At 44.7% G+C, this 20,666-nt stretch overlaps 1 protein-coding gene and 1 long non-coding RNA gene across 3 annotated transcripts in view; one reads left to right on the top strand and one right to left on the bottom strand.

Annotated features, from left to right (window-relative positions):
- The window catches only part of arhgap20 (Rho GTPase activating protein 20), an 18,319-nt gene extending 8,633 nt beyond the window's left edge, over nt 1-9,686 (bottom strand). The window contains exons 1-3 of one of the 2 annotated variants that reach the window (XM_037240044.1): nt 9,436-9,686; nt 1,883-1,968; nt 134-310 (exon numbers count right to left, since the gene is read on the bottom strand). In XM_037240044.1, coding sequence (XP_037095939.1) covers nt 134-310; nt 1,883-1,968; nt 9,436-9,525 — 353 coding nt within the window. In that variant the 5' untranslated portion in view covers nt 9,526-9,686. Of the gene's footprint in view, nt 1-133; nt 311-1,882; nt 1,969-3,821; nt 4,052-9,435 lie in introns of those variants that run through there. The other variant, XM_037240043.1, reaches the window with a different exon arrangement.
- Nucleotides 1,964-20,666, top strand: LOC119115505. The gene is made up of 4 exons (XR_005096155.1): nt 1,964-2,453; nt 4,046-4,184; nt 20,380-20,492; nt 20,574-20,666. It is a non-coding gene; the product is annotated as an uncharacterized LOC119115505 (long non-coding RNA).

The following is a 20,666-nucleotide window of genomic DNA, read 5'->3' as shown; positions in this document are numbered from 1 at the left end:
AAAGGGTGGGAGGTGAACGGGGAAGTCAAGGAGGTAAAGAGGGAGTAGAGAGGTAGGGAGGGTCAGCGGGAGACTGAAGTGAGGGAAGAAAACTGGTGTGATGGAGGCAAGCAATGAAGTCATGTGGACTGACTTGGTCTTGGTGACGACGAGCGTGTCAGTGAAAAGGAAGAGATGTCTGTCTTGGGTCTGCAGGCCCGTCTTCATCTGGACTTGAACGTGGCCCAGGAAGGCTTGGCCCGGACTCTCGCTCAGGAAGCTCTGGACCAGACCGCAGGACTCTGGACTCACCGGAGTCAGGCAGCTCTCCCTGAAAGCAAACAACCACCATCACGCGTCTCGTCCTCGCGCCGCTATGCTCCGATTGGTTGGTTGTCGTGACAACCGAGTCAGGAAGTGCTCGGAGAGCTCCGTCCTTTCCTGTTTGGACAAATAATGTCAGCTTATCTGCATCTCCTCCGTGTTTACAAACGCACGCCGGAGCCTCGCACGAACGTGTGCCGGACACACCTCAAGCTGCATTAGCATCATCACATTTGGGGGTCTACTGAAAATTTGCCTGTGCTCTCAACCTGCTCTCATCCGTTCTGCTCTGTGCGTTTCGGTAACCATTTTAGCCTTAATTGAATCACATATTTGTGAAACATTTCACTTTGGATGTTTTTGTGTGAGCCAAGCATGGTGGCAAAATGTGACTTCATACATTTTTTTTCTAATTGCTTCACAGCACTTGATTGACAGGCGACCGCAGAAAGTTGACCACTCACACTTTCTCCGGTCTTCCCACCCGCTTGACTCACATCCGTGTCTGGGGTGAAACTTCCTCTTTTTTCTTCTGCTACAGGCATTAAAAAACGCGTCCAAATTGTCCCGCATGATGGCGTTACCAAAACGTAGATGAAATGCACGTGTGTGTGATATTGAGTTTGTGTGATGTCAGCCACTAACTTAAAATCCAGGGGTCCGTGTATTTGGGGGGCTCCTGATGGGAAAGCCAGGCCGACAGGAAGTGACCTCACTGTATTATTGAATTTCACTTTTAACGATGTCAGAATGTCGTGTTGCCTTTTGGAAAACACGTTGCTAGGTTACAACTCATACACACACACAGATGTGCACACTCCGGTACTTTCCTACGAGTGGTGAAAGACCGATGAGCCAGCATGAGCTTATGTGATTGGATGAAAGCATGAGGCTCGCTTGCATAACAACAAACCCAAAAGGCTCATTAAGTGATCATATAACTTGAGGTGTGAGCGATCAGGTTGTTTTACAAACACACAGACTCAGAAATATGCGAATGCCTTCACATTATAGACAGAAATTAATCATACACACACACATACACACTGATCCTCCTCTTTCTTTCTTTCTCCCTCTCAAAGCTGGCAGTGTATGAAACAGGGCTGGTGCAGGCATGGCTAATTAAAGTTCCCCCCGGTGCGTTTGGCTCCGCTTATCAGGAGGAAGTTGAAGGGATTTGGACACGTGTGCCACAAAGAGTCTTGTATCACATAAACATGTCAATCAACCTCCCCCCCCCCCTACGGAGCCACGGATGGGTCACATGACCCCCGCCTTCTCCCTGGGCGTTCAACTTTGGTTGTCAACCCTCTCACGGAACGTTTTGTCCTGGGAGTCAATATAATATAAAAAAACGGTTGCACCATAACACATGTCAAGTGTTAGCGCAGGATGCTAGCTGTCTCGGCAACGTAACAACTATGACATCGTAGTGCGACAACACAGCTAAAGCAGCATGCGTGTGTGTGTGTGAACTTTTGTGCATGCTGGTCATCATTTTTGTGAGTATTTGTGTATATGTGCACATACATTAGGCGTGTCCTCCAATGCATTTGTATGTGTGTTAGTGTTTGCATACCTTGATGTGCTTCTGGACCTGGTCAGTGCTTTGCTGATGACCAATGAGGGAGCAGATTGTCTTCTCTGAGCCAAAGTCTTCATCTTCTACACAAACAGAAACACACAAATTGAAGACACAAACACATGTGATCAGTTTGGTCCTCACAGGAAATACCACCAGGAAGCCAACTTTTATCCATCCGTGTGTGTGTGTGTGTGTGTGGGTGGCAGAAGAGAGACTTTTGAGGGGAAGTGTGGCGGCTGGAAGGAAAAGAGAAGTGGCCACAACGGAGGAGAAGAAAAAAAGAGGAATTGAGCTCAGGATGGAAAGTAGCACGCAAAAGTCGTCTGCGGACAAAAAGTATTGAAACACAATTTTTGTTGATAGACTTGACTCGATTGAACCACTTCAGTCTTCACTTCAATCAGCGTGTGTGTGATTCTGCGCAAAGTTTACAACATTCCTTCATGCACAATTGATGTTCACGGAAGTGTAAGATAGGAACGGATAAACGTGGGGACGGTCATGGCTTCTCAGTGAGCTGCAGGAATAATCTGAGTTTTTCCCAGAGGATGATGAAAATATGCCTGTGAGTAATGTTTCATTTTGTTGTTGCGTATTCCAATAACACCCTTCGCTTAAAGTCTGGTCACGGAACAAACCGTCAAGGCGCCGTTGTCTATGTTCAGAGAAAGATGGCAAAAGACATTTTGTCTTGAATGTCTTGAACGTGTTGCCATGATGGTGCTTGCTGAAGACAACGGTAACATTTGTCAAGTGGCTGACGAGCGGCATGCTGCACACTTCTGACATAACAAGAGGAACAAGTCCAAAGTTGGCACATCGCCTCGTCGCATTGCATCACGACGGGACATGGTTCGAATACTTTGGCTGCCTCCTGTCACCAAAATATTAGACTGACTTTAGAACAGCCACAATGATCATGAACATTATAAAATTAGTACCTTCTTGGTTCATGTCAATCAAAACACAGCATTTATTTTTGTGTAGCTCTTGTAGGTACCTGTCAGCTACCACTTATGCTAGCATGCAGCCCATCCGTCATTGAGACAAAAATGCAGATAAATGTCGGCATGTGGAAACTCAACATTCGTGAGCTCTTTGGTGACCCCGAGCACAAACGACTGCAAAAAGCTCGCCAGGGTGCAACTATTCTGTACACCCCCTGAAGAAGTGCAACATGAATCAGGTTTTTTTCATTATTTACAGTAAAATATAATTATTTTTTATGCATAATTTAACAGTACAAATGCGTTGGAATTCTAACTAAAAAATCAATTAGGGCCTCGTTTTTCGACTCAGCATTACAACTGCAGTTCTAACAAGGGCCGCACGGAGCGCTGTTTAGCAGAATTTGTTGACATCACTATATTGTGCGTGCGTTTGTCGATGTAACGAAGCCAAAAGTAATCAACATGGGCAATTTTTTAAGCATGATTAATGCATCAAAAGCAATCTATTGTCTGTGTGTGCTTTTTTAGGTGTGTCTCTGATAAAGCATCACGATGACCGTGCTGAATAATCACATTTATAATTAACATATTTTTTGCACTATAATGTTACATGTTTGTCCAAAAAAAGAACTGTAACAAATTTGCCCAGGAAAGTAATATAGAATTGCGAAATTTTACAATTAAAACAACATTTGAGCATAAAAAGGTGACAATAGGATAGGATAAAGGGGACATGTGTGACTCCGCAATGTTTTGTCTTGCACACACAGTCTATAGTTTTCCCATATAATTTAGATTTGTTGGTTGGTTAGTTTCTGTTTTCCATTTAAACACAAAAGTTCCAGATTCCACACAAAAGCGCAATCAGCAAAGGATGCAATTGTCAAAAAAGAAAAGGTTTTTGGCACAAATATGCTTTTAAAAACAATTCTAAACTGCCAAAACCATTATACAGTTGGTGAATACAAGATTTGTCTAGCTACCTTTTTATTATCCGGGAGCGGCGCGTTTTTCCCGGCCACAGAGTCGGAGTCGCTCCGACCCGTGGCGGTGCCCTGTTGCTGCTGCTGCTGTTGCTGCTGTTGCTGTTGCTGCTGCTGCGGTGACATGCTTTCCATCAAAAAACAGATCCACCGGGCCGGTCGCCCCGTGCGAACAGTATTCCCATGACACGGCGGTCCGATTAATTTGTTGTTTTATCCGGCAGACAGCTGGACGCAAGCCCGTGGATGATCCATGACGGTGGGTGTTCGCCAAGAGACAAGCCCGGAGGGAAGCTGCTTACTCCAAGCGGACGCAATTTGGTCTGAGCGCCTCTCGACTCGAGGACTCCAATGACAATCAAGGTAGATGGTGTTAAATTAGATACTTCCGTTTTGTTAACAAAATAAAATGTATTAACTCCGCACATTGTAACTGACGGGGCCGTTTTATACAGTATGCTTTATTCTGATAGGTCAGTAGTTGCGAACACATAAGTGACCGGAAATAGAAATGCTAACTTGACTATCAGGTCTTAATATAAAGACGTTTAAAGAACAAATTACAAGTATGAAATTAATTACATTTAAAAGTAATTTATTTCACTAAAATATCATTTTCCTGACTGTTCACTTTAGTCAATCAACATATAATTACATTCAAATAAATAAAAAATGAATATTTTTTCCTTAATGATAGATTAATATCAATGTATTACTGTGTTGTATACATATATTTAAAGAATATTGCATTCAATGTGATGTATTAATTCCAAGCTATTGGTATTGTTCATTGCAATAGTTTCTTGTTTATTTTGAGGTCATTAAAACACTGTAGTTGAACTAGCACTTTTAATCATTTGAAATTTAACACGAAAAGGCAAAAGAAGTTGAGTCGAGGACAAGGCACTGAAGTTGATATGCATTCAAGTTGACGATATTCCGCCTTTAGTGTTCTGGCACCCTTTGCTAACAAGCCACAGTGCTAACTGTAATACTCCAAGCAGTTCTCAGCATGTTAAATGACGGTCCAGCTAAAGTTAGAACCGCTGCAGAGGCTTTTCGAGGCGACCCGTCTGTTTCCTGATGTTATTCTGGACAGCAGCAGTCTGGTCCGTCTGGAGGATCCAGAGCGGAGCGCCAGACTGGGCCCAGGGTGTGTCGGCGTTGTGGTTGGAAACGCCGCGTGCGTTGCCTGCCTGCCTGCCTGCCTGCGCGGTTTGAACTGTTTCTGCTGGCCAGAGGATGACAACAATAATAACTTTCCAGACTTTTCCTTTCTTTTCCGTGTCCTGTCCGTAAGGTGATGTCAGACACAAATTTTACAACCTGCTTTAAGAAAAAACATTATGCTAAATTGATGGTGCTATTAGCAGAAGTAGTATCGGTAGGACACCATTACTAGAGGAAGTTGTAGTATCAAAAGTATTAGAAGCTAATATGAGAAGTTGTAGGTAGTATGACGTAAACACTGAGAGACCACTCTGGGTATGGTTGTGGGCCGCCAGTTGCCTATCCCTGATATACAACAAAAATTAAATACCCCCCGAACCAGGCAAGCACGCCCAAAACAACTTCCCAAGAAAACCATTACTGCTACTTAGGGAGCCTCCCACAAGTGCCTGAACAAAATAGATGTTTTGGTTTCAGACCCTTCTGGAGAATCAGACAGACATACCATGATAGGGAGGAGACACAAGACAGAAAAGCAGACGTCTGAGCCTGGCCACTGTCCTCTTACACACACACACACACACTCGCACACACGCACGCGCACACACACACACACACACCCTGTGACCTGACTAATCAGATTAGTGCGGTGTGCCTGCAGAGAGTTGACATGCTGCTGACGTGCTGCCATGTGCTACGACTACTACTACTACTACTACGACTGTTGTTGTTGTGATGTCACGCTATGGTTGAGAAAAGAATGGACAAATGATTTTAGCTCTCGGGTATCTGTGCATGTTGCATCAATTTGACCCAACTTTCTCACAAACGTAAGTAGTGCTCGAACTCGGGCGCTTGCGTAATTAGCCATCACGCGACATGTGAGCTGCGGCGTCCGCAAAGCGAGCCCAACGGCAGTTTTACGTCAATTTTAAGTCCACAGCAGAGGGCGCTATAAAGCTAAAATGCTAGCCACTTAAAATTGATTTATTGTTATTTCACGAATGTAATATTAATCTCAACACTGTGTTTAGACTGGCGGCGGGTCCATTAAGAACCCAAATTGAAAGCTCGACGGGGCTCTCAAGCTCTCAGCTGGAGGATCCAGACGTGGAGCCACCAAAGCTAATCAACGCGAGATAAGTTTGTTCGTCTACTTCTGCGTGCGTGTCAGTCAGCCGTCACGTTCTCAGCATCGGTCCCGTATCGTATCCGAGAGGTCAGGAGCCAAGAGGTCTAAAGCCCGCATTCCACCTTGGGAGGGGGGGCCGGGACCACCAGGTGAAACCTGCACGGCGACCTAAGGTTAAGACGTCTCGACTTGTTCCCACCAAATTCATGTCAGATAATAAACAAAAAGTTCAGAGGTCGCATCGAGGAAGCTTCGCATGCTGATCTTGGGATTTGGGTCGGAGGCAGGGGGGCGAGGAGGGGCTCCCTAATATTTTGAAGCAAAGACAACATGGCTTCTTCATTTCACTGGCACACATGTTGGACTGAGCAGACAGATCTTGGGGGGACAAACGTTTGGGCTCAAGGCCTACGTTTGAGTTATAAATAAATATGTTAAGTCATTCTTTTTCACTTTATCGACAATAAATCCATTAACCTGTAATGTAGAAAGAATAGATGTTTATTTAAAATTGTGTAAAGTAGTTTTGATTTGTGAAATGGAAAAAAAAATATTTCATTTGACCTAATGATGATGTCATCATAAACCTCCTCCGTAAGTGTCTTTATGACGTTGCGCACTTGAACAAACTCACATGTTTAAGTGTTGCTATTTTGAAAGGTGTTTGCAAAGTGTGACAGCGCACCCCCACCCCGCAGGGGGTCAAGTGCGTCATGACATGAAATGAAAACATATGGCGCGTCGGAGCAAAGCCAAGTAAGGAGAACAACAGCGCTGGCGTCGTGTCATTGCGTGCGCACTCCCACACATCTGGATGTGTGCGTGTGTTTGTACGTGTGCGCGTTCATCACAACAAAGTAATAAACGTGAATCCCAGTGGCCACAAACATCAGGTCAGAGAACCGACACAATAGCCGTGCCTAATATTTTGTCCAACTCGACAAATGGAGCCAATGCGGCAAATATTTGGCTGTGATATGACAGCATAAATTGATTTTAGCCAGCACATCTTTTTTTTTTCTTTTCTGCGATTTGTCTCGATAAACACGCGTAAACGTCATTTAGCTGCCAAAGCAAGCAGTCCAACCAGGGCCGTTCCAACAGTTCCACAAGCTCGGAGAATACCGAACCTGCGGGGATGTGATTGTTGGCCGAAGAAAGTCTAGAAATGGCATCAATCTGCCAAACAGTAATGTTAGCATAAAAATGCCTATTTGCTGCTTTCATGGCTTCGGTCTGAGCAGCAGGGGGAGATACTTCTCTCACCACCTCTCTAACAAGTGCCAAGGGCCATCTCATCAAACGCTCCATCACTATCTTACTTGCTTCACTTCCACCTGAAGCCCCTCCTCCTCCCCTAGTCCACTTCTGCAGGGTCAGTCGGACTTAATCCCCCGGCCTCTTACAGCTGACCTAATACCTCCCGCCGCCACCCTGAAGTCTCAGACTTCACAACCTGCCGAGTCACCACAACCCGTCTGAAGGTCTAACGGGGCTCTCTCGCTTAAAGTCGGTCAAGTCGAAGCCTCGAGTCAGAGCCCACCTGGCACCGGATAATATAGGTCCGATAAACTCTTTTTGTTTGTTCGAGGAAAAAGCGGTCTGCTGACTACCGGGACAGGTCATAGTCGAGTTGAGGTCTGGAGTCAATTAAGTCCAAGTGAAGTCACACATCTTCCTGAAACACGTGAAATAGCATCGTGGCGTCATCAGCTGGGACTTCAGTCGACGTGAATGCTTTCAAAAGTCACAAGGCTAACTGGGACTTGAATCTTGGGCTTCGGAATCCAGCTCGCTCCCATAATGATTGTAACTTCATCAACTGATGGAGGGAGATCAAAATAAAGGTTCGAATTTGAGGAAGAAAATCAACCTCATAATATAAAAAGTGGTTAAATCAGTCATGCGAGAACAAATGCATGCCTGAATACATCGCAACTGTCCTATACACACACACACACACACACATGGCTGTGCATACATGCCTCAGTGTACACACGCTACATGATTAGTGTTGTCTGGCATGTTATGACTTAGGAGCGGTAATGATACACTGGAACCAGTCCAGCAAACTTAATGAAAGCTCCCCAGCTTCATATAATCACGGCACGTGCACGCATCATGTACGTGCGTGCTTCCATAATCGAGGCTGATGACCTCACTGACCTCCCCGATGCTTTTCCCCCTCAACACGTGCAACATGCACGACCACCACTCGGCAAGATGTGGAAAAGTGCTGCGTCGGAGATTTAAAAGTAAACATTATGAGAGTCAAACTAAGATGGGGGCGTTATTAGCCATTAGCACAATCATAGCTAACATTTATAGAAAGGTCACAAGAGGAGAAATGGATGGATGGATGCGAGCCAAATTGTCTGTCAAAACATAAAAGGCGAGATTACTCGCAGCGGGTGCGGTGGAAGGCGCTTCACACATTCCCTTGAGTCTGGCGGTGACCTCACGTGGTGCCACCTGACTGTTTCCTTACTTGTTTCCCAGCCCAAAGGTCGGCCACAGGCAAGAAGTAGGTCACAACACGAAGAAGGAAAAAAAAAATATGTGTACATCGGTTTAAAGCCTTCATGAGATTCATCCTCCTTGGAGGTAATCCCTGCTCTGGAATCACTCCATCATAAATATCCTTTAGTGTGACAGATGAAAAAAGAAAAATACATTTTCATAGCTGCGCTTCAAACGGGATTACAGAGCAGTTTCCAATTTGGATGAAGATCATCAATCCGCTTTCCTCAGATTTACACCAGCATGTTTATGTTTAGCAAACATATGAAATGCGGCAATAAGGCTTCAACATATCCCGAAATGATCCGTACTTTGGGCGATTCTTGCCTTCTGAAATAAAGCTTGGTGTGCAGAATTCTCAAAGATGTTTGGCTGGCTGTCAACATCACTCCTGCTCCTGACTTGTTGTGCTCGATTGAGAGATTTGGGGAGAAGACACCACAAAAAGTTCTGCTTGCCCCAAATCTATTATTATTTTTTTTTTTAAATTCAGGGTTAGGGTTGGTTTTAGGTTAGGGTTTATGGTTGCCATGTCCAGCATGGGTACGCCCACAATTTTTTTTCCAAGAAGTCCAAAAAGCTCCCGATTTCTTCCAGTTCCACTTCCATCGACAAACGGACAGTGCGAACTGGCGCCATTTTGTAAGCGTTTCGTTTCATCACGAGTAGAAACACTTGACTGTGTTCCTGCAACTCTGTGAGATTCCCACCTCCATCACTTCCCACATGCGACCTGTCATCATCACGGCCGTGGTCAGCCGTCACTTGGACTCGCGCGTGAGAGGCACTCACCCTGACGCTGTGAAACTCCACGCAGCTTCCAGCGCGGCCCCTCGCCATCTCTTCTTGCTTGTCCATGTCAGGAAAGTTCTCCTGAAACATTTCCCCTGCTTGAAAAGTCACCCGGGATCGGTCTCCCGGCTTTTCCTCTCAGGTGTGGCGGAACCTGAAGTTGTGTAGATCCATTGGGGGAAGAAGGCGGAATCTTCACCAGGGTGTGAAATGTTTCCCTTCGCTGCCTGCTTGGCCGTCTGGCTGGCCGATTCGTCGGGGCGTTTGGTCCCGTCCGGTCAGTTCCCCCTACCTTGCAACCTCCTCCCCCGGGCTCAGCCCACACCCAGACCAGCCTGCCTGGTCCTATTGGCTAGTCAGGTGGAGAGGGGGTGAATGCGGGTGGGCTCCAAGGGGGGGTTACAGAGAGGGCATAAACAAGGGGGGAGGGGGGTGGATTGATATTCTTTATATGTGTAGGCCAGAATAATGTTGGGAAATGTTTGGAAAATATTTAGCTTATGTCGCATGAAAACTGGGGTGTGGAGAGTTGTTATAGTCACCGTACAGGATGCAAAATAAAATGTATGCGGCATAGTTGCAAATGGAACGGTCGGCAGTCGCTGCTGTACGCCGCAGCTCACACTTAAACGCTCACACGCAGACTAAACTAGCTCTCCGATGAAAGCAGTTCATATCTTGACATTTTCTTGTCAGTAAACGTCCACTTTTGTCCCTCGTGCGCCAATTTCACGGCTCTTCCACACCAAACTTTAACGATCGTCAGTTCTCCGACAGGAATGATAACAAACTCTTAAGCGGCGACTTTGTGTTTGGATTTCAGAAGTCAAGTACGCTTACAAGGACGTTAACTCGCTTCTTAAGATACATTACAAACACGCTTTGACCCAGAAATGTGGGCTGATGACGCAAAAGCCTTCCTACAAAGGGAAGCGCTGATCGTCTGATTCATTTAGCTGCATCACAAGCTATCTTAATGACGTCACTAGCAAATTTTATGCTGGAATGCTGGACGGAGCATGGCAGCAAAGTTTGAAGACGTACAGAATACATCACCAAACTTAGCTCATGACTTTTACTTGAAAATTCTGCCCTCAAAGCCAGTTTTAATTAGGTACATGAAATTTGGTAAATGTGTCTATCATGATTAGACTGATCAAATAGGAGGCCGATTAGGAGGTGGGTGGCTGCGGGCTAGCGGGGGGTGACAAAAAAGACAAAAGGCCACGTAAACATCATGACCAAGCATTACAAGTCTGGGAATGAGGCCGGCGAGCTGAGAGGATTACGACTGCTCGCTGACACGCTCCAGACTTTGATCTGTCAGTCACGGCAACATGCTAGCATTCGCAAAAAGTAACGTAACTAAACCAAAACTAAGTACTCGTCGTACGAGGACACTAATGAAGTAAAATTTTGTTCAGTACAGTACTTCTCTGGATCTCCACGTAACTTGAGTGATTTCTTTTTTGGAATCATCACCGAGGTCGAGGTGGATTCGCCCGGTGTGGTCGGCCTCACGCAGGTCCGGCCGAGTGGCCGGCCAACCCCTGATCCCCGTGCCGGATTCGACTAATTGGATCATCCCGCGGCGGAGCCTTCAAAAGGCCAAAAATCAGACAGTCACCAGAGCGAGACACAAAACGGCTAATTAGCGTCAGCGAACATCACAGGACTCCCAGCAAGTCCAAAATATCTTCTTCATAACTCAGTTCAAAAGCATTTTGTTAGCTCCTTCAACGCCCATGAAATGTTTTTGTGTCCAATATTACACGAAAACTAATTCATTTTGTAAGTTTGCGGGACCACTGGCTAGCCTGATTAGCTTGAAACATAATAGTGTTCAATTTTGGCTAATGAGCTAACAACAAGATAGCTTTGTTTTATGGACAGTACATATTTCACATTATCTTAGCATTTTGGCTAGCGACATAGCTGCGTAACTATAGCCAAAGGCTACGTCTTCGTACACTTGAGGCATGGCATGAATGTTTTTGTATAATTTTTGTTTCCGTGCATCTTAGTGTTAGCCCTGTTGGTACCTGCAAATACAAGGCCCTGATTTTAACACTCATTTTGGGGGGATGACTAAACTTTTAAAAATATAGCTAAGGTTACTGCCCCCCCCCCACACACACATTAATATTTTTGACAGGTAACATCATAGATCACACTCCCCTGTGCTGAAAGTATATTTCTGCGAAAGCCAAGGAAAGGCGATACTTCCCAAAGATCTTATCGAATTCTTGACTGACGGATGTAGAACTCCGCTCTCTCAAAATGTGTCGAGGTTAGCGCGTGAAGGCGACCAAAACGTCAACAAAAAGTTCACGCGCGTGGAAAATGAAGACAAATGATTATTTGGCAGCATTTATTAGCGACACGTTCCTGGCAACGGCGCTGTGGGGACTCATTTTTCACTCAGATTACTCCAAGGTCAAAGTCATTGTTGGACTAGATGTGTCAAAAGTAAACCTCACATCAATTTTATTGCACTTAGAGTGGACTGTATCGTATTAGAATAGACATGAATTGTAAATTGAGTCACAATTCGAGTGAATCTTTTTTTTTTCATTTTGTTATTGTAATGAATCGCGTCATGACTGGAGTGAGCCTGCTGCTGCCGCTGCTCCATTATTGACATTATCTCCGTCATTATTTACATGATTATTTGCATTTGCGTCATATTCACGGGATGAGCTATGAAAAAAGAAATCGCTGCGTAACAGCTGCTAAACACACAAGGGTTTCCCGTGGATACGGCTTGGCCCGGAATAGGCCGATGTGCTTTATTGACGTCCAAATATGGTCCTAAAGACATCATCCCGCTCAGAGCCGCTGTCGTCTGTCACGCCGCTGACGGCTGGACAAACACTTTAAATCACGGGATCAACGTGTCCGCTCATTCAACTCTTTGAGCGGAATAAGCATTCTGCAGGTTGATGGAAGTCCCGTGCTTTCAAAGGGGGACATTTTGGATGATGTCTCAAAGTGGCCACGCGCCATGTGGGAACGCAAATCGGAATCTGTTATCCATCTAAGTCGTATCGCTGAGGCTCACATCTTTTCATTTCTCGCGCACTCCCACTTGAAGAAAACAAGCGTTACCTGCAACCCCTGTAGAAAATCATTGGGGTGTCGGGCCAGATCATTTTCGCAGGAATGCGAGACACACAAGCCCTTTCTTTAGTAGGACTAATGTAAGATATTATTTTGGCTAGCAGTAGAGTTTTATAACAGCTGTTTTCTCATCTTGTGAAATGGCTTTGTTACAACACTGCATGATGGCTTCCAGGGGTTCTTCGAGGAAGACCTCCTCTGAGTCATTTTGGACAATTTCGACCAAATTAAAACCTCGTATGCAACGACACCAAATTGTGAAACATCTGTTTTTTCGGAATTGTGCGTGAAGAGAACATGGCGGTAAAATTTGATGACTTGCCGGAATCGTCAAACAAAGCCGTCAACCACGATCATTTTTCTTTAAGCCTGGGAAGCCAGTTTCACGGAACAACCTGAAACTTGGTAGCCACGTCTAAGATGAGTAGACCCACCAAATATTCCACAGATGCCTGAAAAGACACAAGGAGGTCATCTTTATTGTTTCAAGCAGACGTTTTAGCTTAAATTTTGAAGCATAGTTATAAATTCTTTTGAAAATGCAGTCCCTGAATTCTGTCACATTTAGCAGCGTGAAATTTGGCAGCCACGGCAATCAGGAGTAGACCTACCAAAAAAACTCTCCAAAGTTGTCCATTTCTTAAGTCGACACTTTTGGGCCATTATTAAATGTCCTTAGAATTTTGTTCTTCCCCCGAAGCTACAGGAAGTTTGCCATTCTGCTTTGAAGCGGCAATTTGGTGTTGTTTTGGCGTCTTTGTAACGAGAAAGATGACGTGATGTAGAGAAGATGGTGAGAAGTCAGGCGGCGGGGGTCAAACGCTCCCCCTTGGGGCCGGCTTTGCTCGTTGAGCCGAGGCCTTCAGATTTCATTAAGCGCTTCTGTCTGTTTGTTTGTGTGTGCGTGTGTGTGTGCACGCGCTTTTTACTGCTGCCAATCAGGGGCTGCCCATGCCCAGCCAACTATGGCGGGGTCCTCCGGGGGACACGGCGTTTACGTAACGCTTGGACGAAGAAAAGAGGAGGAAGAAGAAGAAAGCGGGCAGAGGGATGAGTGTGGCTATCTTGGGCCTGTTCTTTTTTTTTTTCAATGCAGCCAAACATAATCGTGAGAGGAAAACACTTGAATTCATGTGTGTGTGTGTGTGTGTGTGTCAGAAAATTAGAATCACTGGCAACCAAACAAGGACATGCATGAAGGAAACTTTGTGTTGTACTTTTTTTTTTGTTAGAAAAGTTCTAATTTAGGACAGAAAATAGAATCAAGCACATTGCCAGAAAGAAGCTCGCACGAAGCCGTTGGTGTTCCGATACTTTTGTTTGTCCTTTACGGTTCCGCCTCTTCAGCCAATCACAGACTCTCTGACCGCATGATGACGGTTTTCCTCTGCGGTGATGCTGATTAGTGGCTGGGGAGATTTATGCAACTATTTATATCGCTTTTCATATAGTATAGGGACACACACACACACATACGATGCGGTCAAGAAAAGCGAGGCCGGCAAAGGGCTGGAAAGTTGACGGCGTGCCGTAAATGTTTCTGTAAAGCAAAAAATAATCACGTTTGTTACGCAATCACTGGCTCACCTTTACGTCAGGCTTGAACAGCAAAGAATGTCCTCGATAGAAGTAACAATGTTATTTTTTTCAAATGCAAAAGATACATTTTAGTCTTCAAATCTAACATTTTCTTTCCCATTGATTTTTTAGTCCAATTTTGGAAACATCCAAGACAATTTTTCGAGGTTTTTGAGGCTTTTGTTAAACTAACGCAACTAAGCAAAACCTCCATGGTGTGTTATTGACTCTTTATATCTGTAGGCGTTTGAATTTGAACCCTCTCAATCACATATTGCGGTTCGCACAAACCTGACAATGAATATAAAAAAAAATGACGACAGTGCGGCTTTTGGAGGCGTTTGTTGTCTATTAGAGTTCAGAAGTGCTTCCAGCCTGATAAATCCAACCGGGTGGGAACTGTGCGGTCCCGAGCTGGAACGTGGGACAGAGGATTGAGGTTTTGGATTCGGCCCCGCGTGCTTCCTTGAAGCCTTTTTTTTCCTTTGAATGAAACCTCTGGCATTTTCCAGACGTCACAATGCTTTTTGACGCCACCGAGAACCGTCTGCTTTGTGTTTAGCGCAAAGTGACAAAGAAATGTTGGCCGCATTGTTTTGTAGCGCTTTGGAAGTACCGATTTTAAAAAAAACGCCACGTTTGGCCTGGGAATGATGGCCGTCTCGTAAAATGCTGCTCACCTCGCACGTCCCGCGCCGTCTCAAGCCGAGTACAAAGTGTCTGCTCGCAGCTTAAGCCAAAGAATGCACCTTGACAACTACTTGTGGTATTTCCTCTACTGCTGCTATCTAAGCAGGAAAACTTGCACTTTGTGACAGCTACACATATCAATCACTAAAATCATATCTTTCCGAGTCAGTAGAAAAGCGGACAGTGAATAGTCTCTTCGCTCTTATTAATTGCATCGAAATCGTCTCAAAGTAGTCCACAAATACATATAAGTCAACTGATATACTCCCTAAAAGGCACAAAATACTTGCAAGTTGTCTAAATACTCCAAATATTCCCCAAAGTCGGTGAGGATGAAGGACGGCACGCAGCTGAGGCACATCCCAGCGGCGTGAGCTCATCCACGAGCAGGCCGCACTCACTCGGCCGGCCGGCCGGGTGGGGCTTGTTTTGATGAGCGATAGGATCTTACGCTAAGCTGAGACCGGGGGAGGAAAGAGAGACCCTGAAGGTTGAGCACCTGTCTCTTAATGCGCTCAAAATACTCCCCAAACGTATATTTTCCCAAATACTCCTCAACAGTCGAAGTAACTTGGTTGACCCCAAATATTTGCACATTTTCAGTGTTCATAAAAGACCCCGGAAGTCATTTTCCACAGCAATCGCTGCGGTTCTGACACAAACCGATGCTCCAAAAGTTCCGAGTTGGGCTTGAAAGCTCCCGCCGGCTTAGCAGAAAGCGAGGCAATTCGTAAAGTAGTAAATGCAGCCTTGTGGAAGCTTTGGGGCCTTTGGCTCTCTGCCAAAAATCTGCACCGGTGGTTTTGTGGTTGACCTCGGATGGAGACGGAACGGCGGCGGAACAGGGGTCTGCATTTCCAAAAAAAGAGCTACGGAAGCGCTACATATAGCATAGCTCATTGTTTTATGTGCGTATATCCAAGGAACTCCAGTTTAACATATTTAGCGCTGCCTCTGCAGTTAATTTATCACAGCGAAAGGACGGCTCTGCTCGCGGACTTTATAGCGGGCCAGGAAACTTTGGGGTGGGGTTTACGGTTCTGAAAACATTACAACACAGATGGGGTTGCTAAACGGAGAGCTTCATCTTTCAGCTCAGCTCAGCTTAGCGCTGCGCTCGTCTGTCTGTAGATCTCACACTTATGTGTGTGTATATTGAAAAAAATATTCACGCCACGGACTGTATCCACATGTGCAAGTCATTCGTCTCCACTTATCTACGTGACAGCAGGTGGAAAACATCGCGGGAAAACAATCTGTTACTGTCAGGAGAAGCCGATGACATCAGCGAGCTCACATGCGCCGCCTTTGTCTCAGCTGTAACGCTCCGTTAGCGGGCCTCCGGCCAGAAGCGTTATGAGCTCCACGAAGGAACATTGCGACACTCGCTTTGATTTGATTAAGGAGTGAAAGAAAAGCAGCCCAATGTGAATCACCGTGTAAATACGCCAGCAAAGCGCGGCTAATTCTTCAGATATGCTGGCGTGATGTAGGTCAGCCAGTAATGTAAACGCTCGGCGGTTTCCAGCGACCCCCTCACGTGCCAGCAATCGGCTCGTTCCAAGCCCAAAATAACAATAAAACCTCTGATTGTAATTCACTCGCGCATACCTTTTTTTTTTTTTTTTTAAATCAAACACAGACCAAAGTCTGTGCGAATTCCTCTTCCACCCACCATTGTTTGAATTTGTCATGTGCGGGTGAGCGATTGTTGTACGATGGAAGAATTTGACGCACAAAAGGCGGTTGACTTTGGCTCGGAGCCTTTGTTGATAACAAACAGTGTTGAAAAGCACAACGTACCCGAGCCATGTGAAAAGAATCAAGGACAAAGATGATGAAGATTGCGTTGGTGGAATATTCATTAAGCAGAACATCTACCTGCTTTCAGGCAGCGGCCATTTTGTATTCTGCCGCTGTCGACTGAAAATGCCTCAAGGCACGATAACGACCCTCAAGGCTCACTTGTTGTCTGGCTCATGGTCGATTTGGTCAATTCAGTCAAATCAACAATATTTAGGTAACATTTGGGGTGTATTTGTGAATATTTTAAGTTTAGGGAGTGTTACTCTAGATTTACCGTACGTGTGTTTTAGGAAACGCTGAGCTAGCAATAGCGAATGCCGCCAGAGCTTTTTGACATGTTCTCAAATGATTTAAAATGTCACGTTCTCTCTCAGTTTGTTGATACTGCATCCAAGAACAAGTTCTCTGCGTCATATACCTGCGGGTTTGACCTGACAGCGATTACGTAAACTCTGTTGCGGGTGTCGTTGATATTTTCATGGTTGACATCCAGTTAGCGCCATCGGTTGCTTATGTGCGCACTTGACAGCTTCCTGATGTGCTTTTAAGAATAGCCTCAGTGACCTCAAAGTGGCACGCCACATGGAACAAGTAATGCAGGCTGCCAAATGTGCACGTGGAGCCCATATAGATCCCAGTTAATGGCTCCATCTTAGGACCATTGAATGGGAGATGCATCAACCCCCCGGGCCCCCCATGCCATACAGCTTTTAGCATTCGTGCATGGCATAATGGTATACTGTACTTTATATTGATGGGTGAAAAAAGGAGCAGCACGACTGTGTCAGATGACCTGGATTTAATCGCAACACGTTAACACCATTGTTAGATTTGCCACAATTTGGCGATCCCTGCTGTGATCGACCGTCCCACCTGCTGAAGAAAGTCTCCGGCCTCCCTCGCCTCTGATTGCCACTGAATGGAGAAATGAAGTCCAACCTGGAGATTTCCCGCTGTCAGAGGTTTTATTGTGGTCACATTTAGCGGCGGTGTGCTGGAAGGTTGACATTTAACTGGGAATCCCGCTGTCACTCGGGATCAATTCATTCTTTCGACCTGTGGAGGGGGATGTGTGCGGGCTGGAGAGACAAAGGCACGGAAGGGAGTCGGGGCTGTTTTTTAATAAGACCTTTGGGGTGCACACAAACACATCGAGATGAGAAGCCAGGAAATAGCTGGATCACAACAACGCGGCCATGCCGGGACTAAAGGCTAACGAAAAGCCGCCGCCTAATTAAGGGAGTCCTTAATGAGCGATTAAAGTGCTCCAATACAGGGAATTATGGTTGGGAGAAAAAGGGTGGAAATGACCAGAGGATGGGCAGTGACCCACATTTGGAAGATGAGGGGGGGCAAGCCCAACTGACACCCCCTCAGAGCCCCTCTGGGGGTGGCCTGCTCATTGGTTCATTACACATAGTAAACACATGTACCCACCCACCCTCCATCATGGTATACACACACACACACACACACACACACACACATTTAAAAAAAACAAAAAAAAAAACTCACTACCCCCCCCTTTCAATATGATCGTCATGCTCCGCTGAAGATAAATGCATCTGCTGGAATGCAGGAAGAGAGATTTACTACGGCTGATACGAACTATATGCACTTCATCTCGTGAATCATTCATTTTTCATCCATCATGGCTCTCATACTACCTCTGAAAGCAGAAAAGTGCAAAGTTGACAAATTTGACCGCCCCCATTTCTGTGTTGGTATTAAGACATACAATGGATAGCAAAGGTTTACACACCCTTATTCAAATGCTAGATTTTTGTGATTTTAAAATGAGACCAAGATAAATATTTCTGATCTGACTATAAAATGACTTCCATCAGTGATAGAGAGAGACAGACGCTTCCTTCCCTATAATTCAATTCCATTTCCTATTTTATGGTTATGGACACTCTTTCCCCTCTGTGTCAACATTACCTTCAGCAAGATTTGCTGCCTTCACGCACAATTTGAACTCCACTCTGCAATGATGTTTCCAACACTTGACACCTATGGGGCCTGTCACACCTTTCACTTTCCATCAACATTCATGGACCAGGTTTGAAGGTGGGGGTGGCGTGCAATTGTGTCATCCCCCACCGGGAGGACGTTTGGCCAGACGCTTTTATTTACCTTTAATGTCGGTCTCCCCCACCCTGCTCTTTGGTAGATGTCGCAGCGGATGAAACGTTGCACTCGGATGCTGTCCTCAGGCGGAGGCGAGGATGGCAGCTGCGCTCACATGGACTAAAAAAAAAAAAATATATATATGAAAGTGGGCAACGAAGGAAATATGTGGAGAACAAAGACCATGAGGACTTAACAGAACCTTACAGTTGTGTAGGCATTGCTGATGGGCCAGAAGTGGTCATGTCAAACTCAACATGTAGTGTACAACATACTGTGCATTTGTGAAAATTGACAGTCAAAAATCCAGAATACACTTTACCTTTGGAGAAACAATAATTTATTAATTAAAAATAAAATAAATAAGTAAAAAAAAATTAGGTGGTGTTTTTTTAAATTAATTCTTAGTTATTTTGATTTTGAAATAAAACCAAATATAAATACATTTTCCAGTATTTTTTCAGATTTTTATTCTTTTAACATTCTTAAAATATTAGGAAACTCCCCAACTACCTTTGCAAATGGATCTTTGTTGATCAAGGCTAGGGATTTAAAAAGTGAGATAAATTTGACTACGAAGCCGTAAAAGGTGGTTTGGGAAGCCGTTTTTATTGTACCCACAATTTCCCGAATAATATAGGTTAATCACTTGTTCTTTATATTGATTAATTCTAGAGGGCTTCATTTTATGCCTCAAAACATTTAGTATGTGGTGTTTAGCGCCTCTTAGTGGTCAAAAATGAAAGTGTTCAGAATCGGATTTTATCTGGCGTCAGTTTGTTTCTCGTAAATAATTGTTTTCATTCTTAAATTGTTTTCATTCATGAATGAAATAATTATTACAATATATGAGTAATTCATGGATTGCTTTGAATTGTTAACAATTGCATTACGTTACGTGGGCCATGAATTCACGTTTTTGTCCAAAACTATGCTTTATGTCGATTGGCAAAGTTTGTATATTGTAAGGAATTTTCTAAATAAAATAATTTACAACAAGATTTTTACATGCAGGTACAGCACGCATGTTGCGTCAGTCGTGTCAATTGAGTCACGTGATCTCGTACGACTGAACTCTCGGGAGAAAAAACGCGGGCTTCTTGTCGCCATTAACTAAACGAATAGAGAGAAAGAAAGAAAGAACGAAAGAAAGAAAGAAAGAGAATACAATGGAGCAACCCAACTCCATCATTTGCCAATTCTGTGGGAATGCCTATACTTTGCCAGGTATATAAATTGATTTGTATTTTTACAATAAAGTTTGTACAAGTAGCGGTGTTAAGAGTACGAACAACTAGCAACGCGAGCTACGATTAAGCTAACGTGGCAGTGTCGAAATATGCTCAAAATTATGCTGTAGGTAGTTCGAAGTGTCATAGGTTAGCTGTTGAAGTTCGTTTTGTTAGTTACTGAAAGCGGATTAATTTGTTTTTGGGCCGGCTAACGACAAAAAAAAGTTTGTATTACATTGTGCTGTCTAATGGCAGTAATTGGGGTTTGATGACGTCACACGCTGACGTTGTGATTTCATTATTATTTATTTCGATTATCATCTAATGCACACCTCTAAGTGTTTTGGGTTGCATTCTGACCAAACTGAGTTTGTTTTTTTCTACTCAGAGAATCAATCTGAAGGCAATCTGCCTCGTACGCTCGTATGCGGTCACATCTTCTGCACGTCCTGCCTGGAGTCGCTGAAATGGGACAATGTGGTCCAGTGTCCCGAGTGTGAGGTGAAACGACATTGATGGGGCCTTAAAGTGCTTTTGCTCTCTGTATTTGTTGCCTGTGCTAATGAAGGCCCTTTTGTGCAGGTGGATTCGGTCCTGCCTCAAGACGGCGTGTTTGGGCTGCAGGAGGACAGCCGCATCATTGGCCTCGTCTACACCACCAGAATGAATAAGATG

Source organism: Syngnathus acus, chromosome 21 (assembly GCF_901709675.1).
Source record: "Syngnathus acus chromosome 21, fSynAcu1.2, whole genome shotgun sequence".
In the NCBI taxonomy this organism is placed as follows: Eukaryota; Metazoa; Chordata; class Actinopteri; order Syngnathiformes; family Syngnathidae; genus Syngnathus; species Syngnathus acus.
This window is presented reverse-complemented; position numbering and strand designations above follow the sequence as displayed.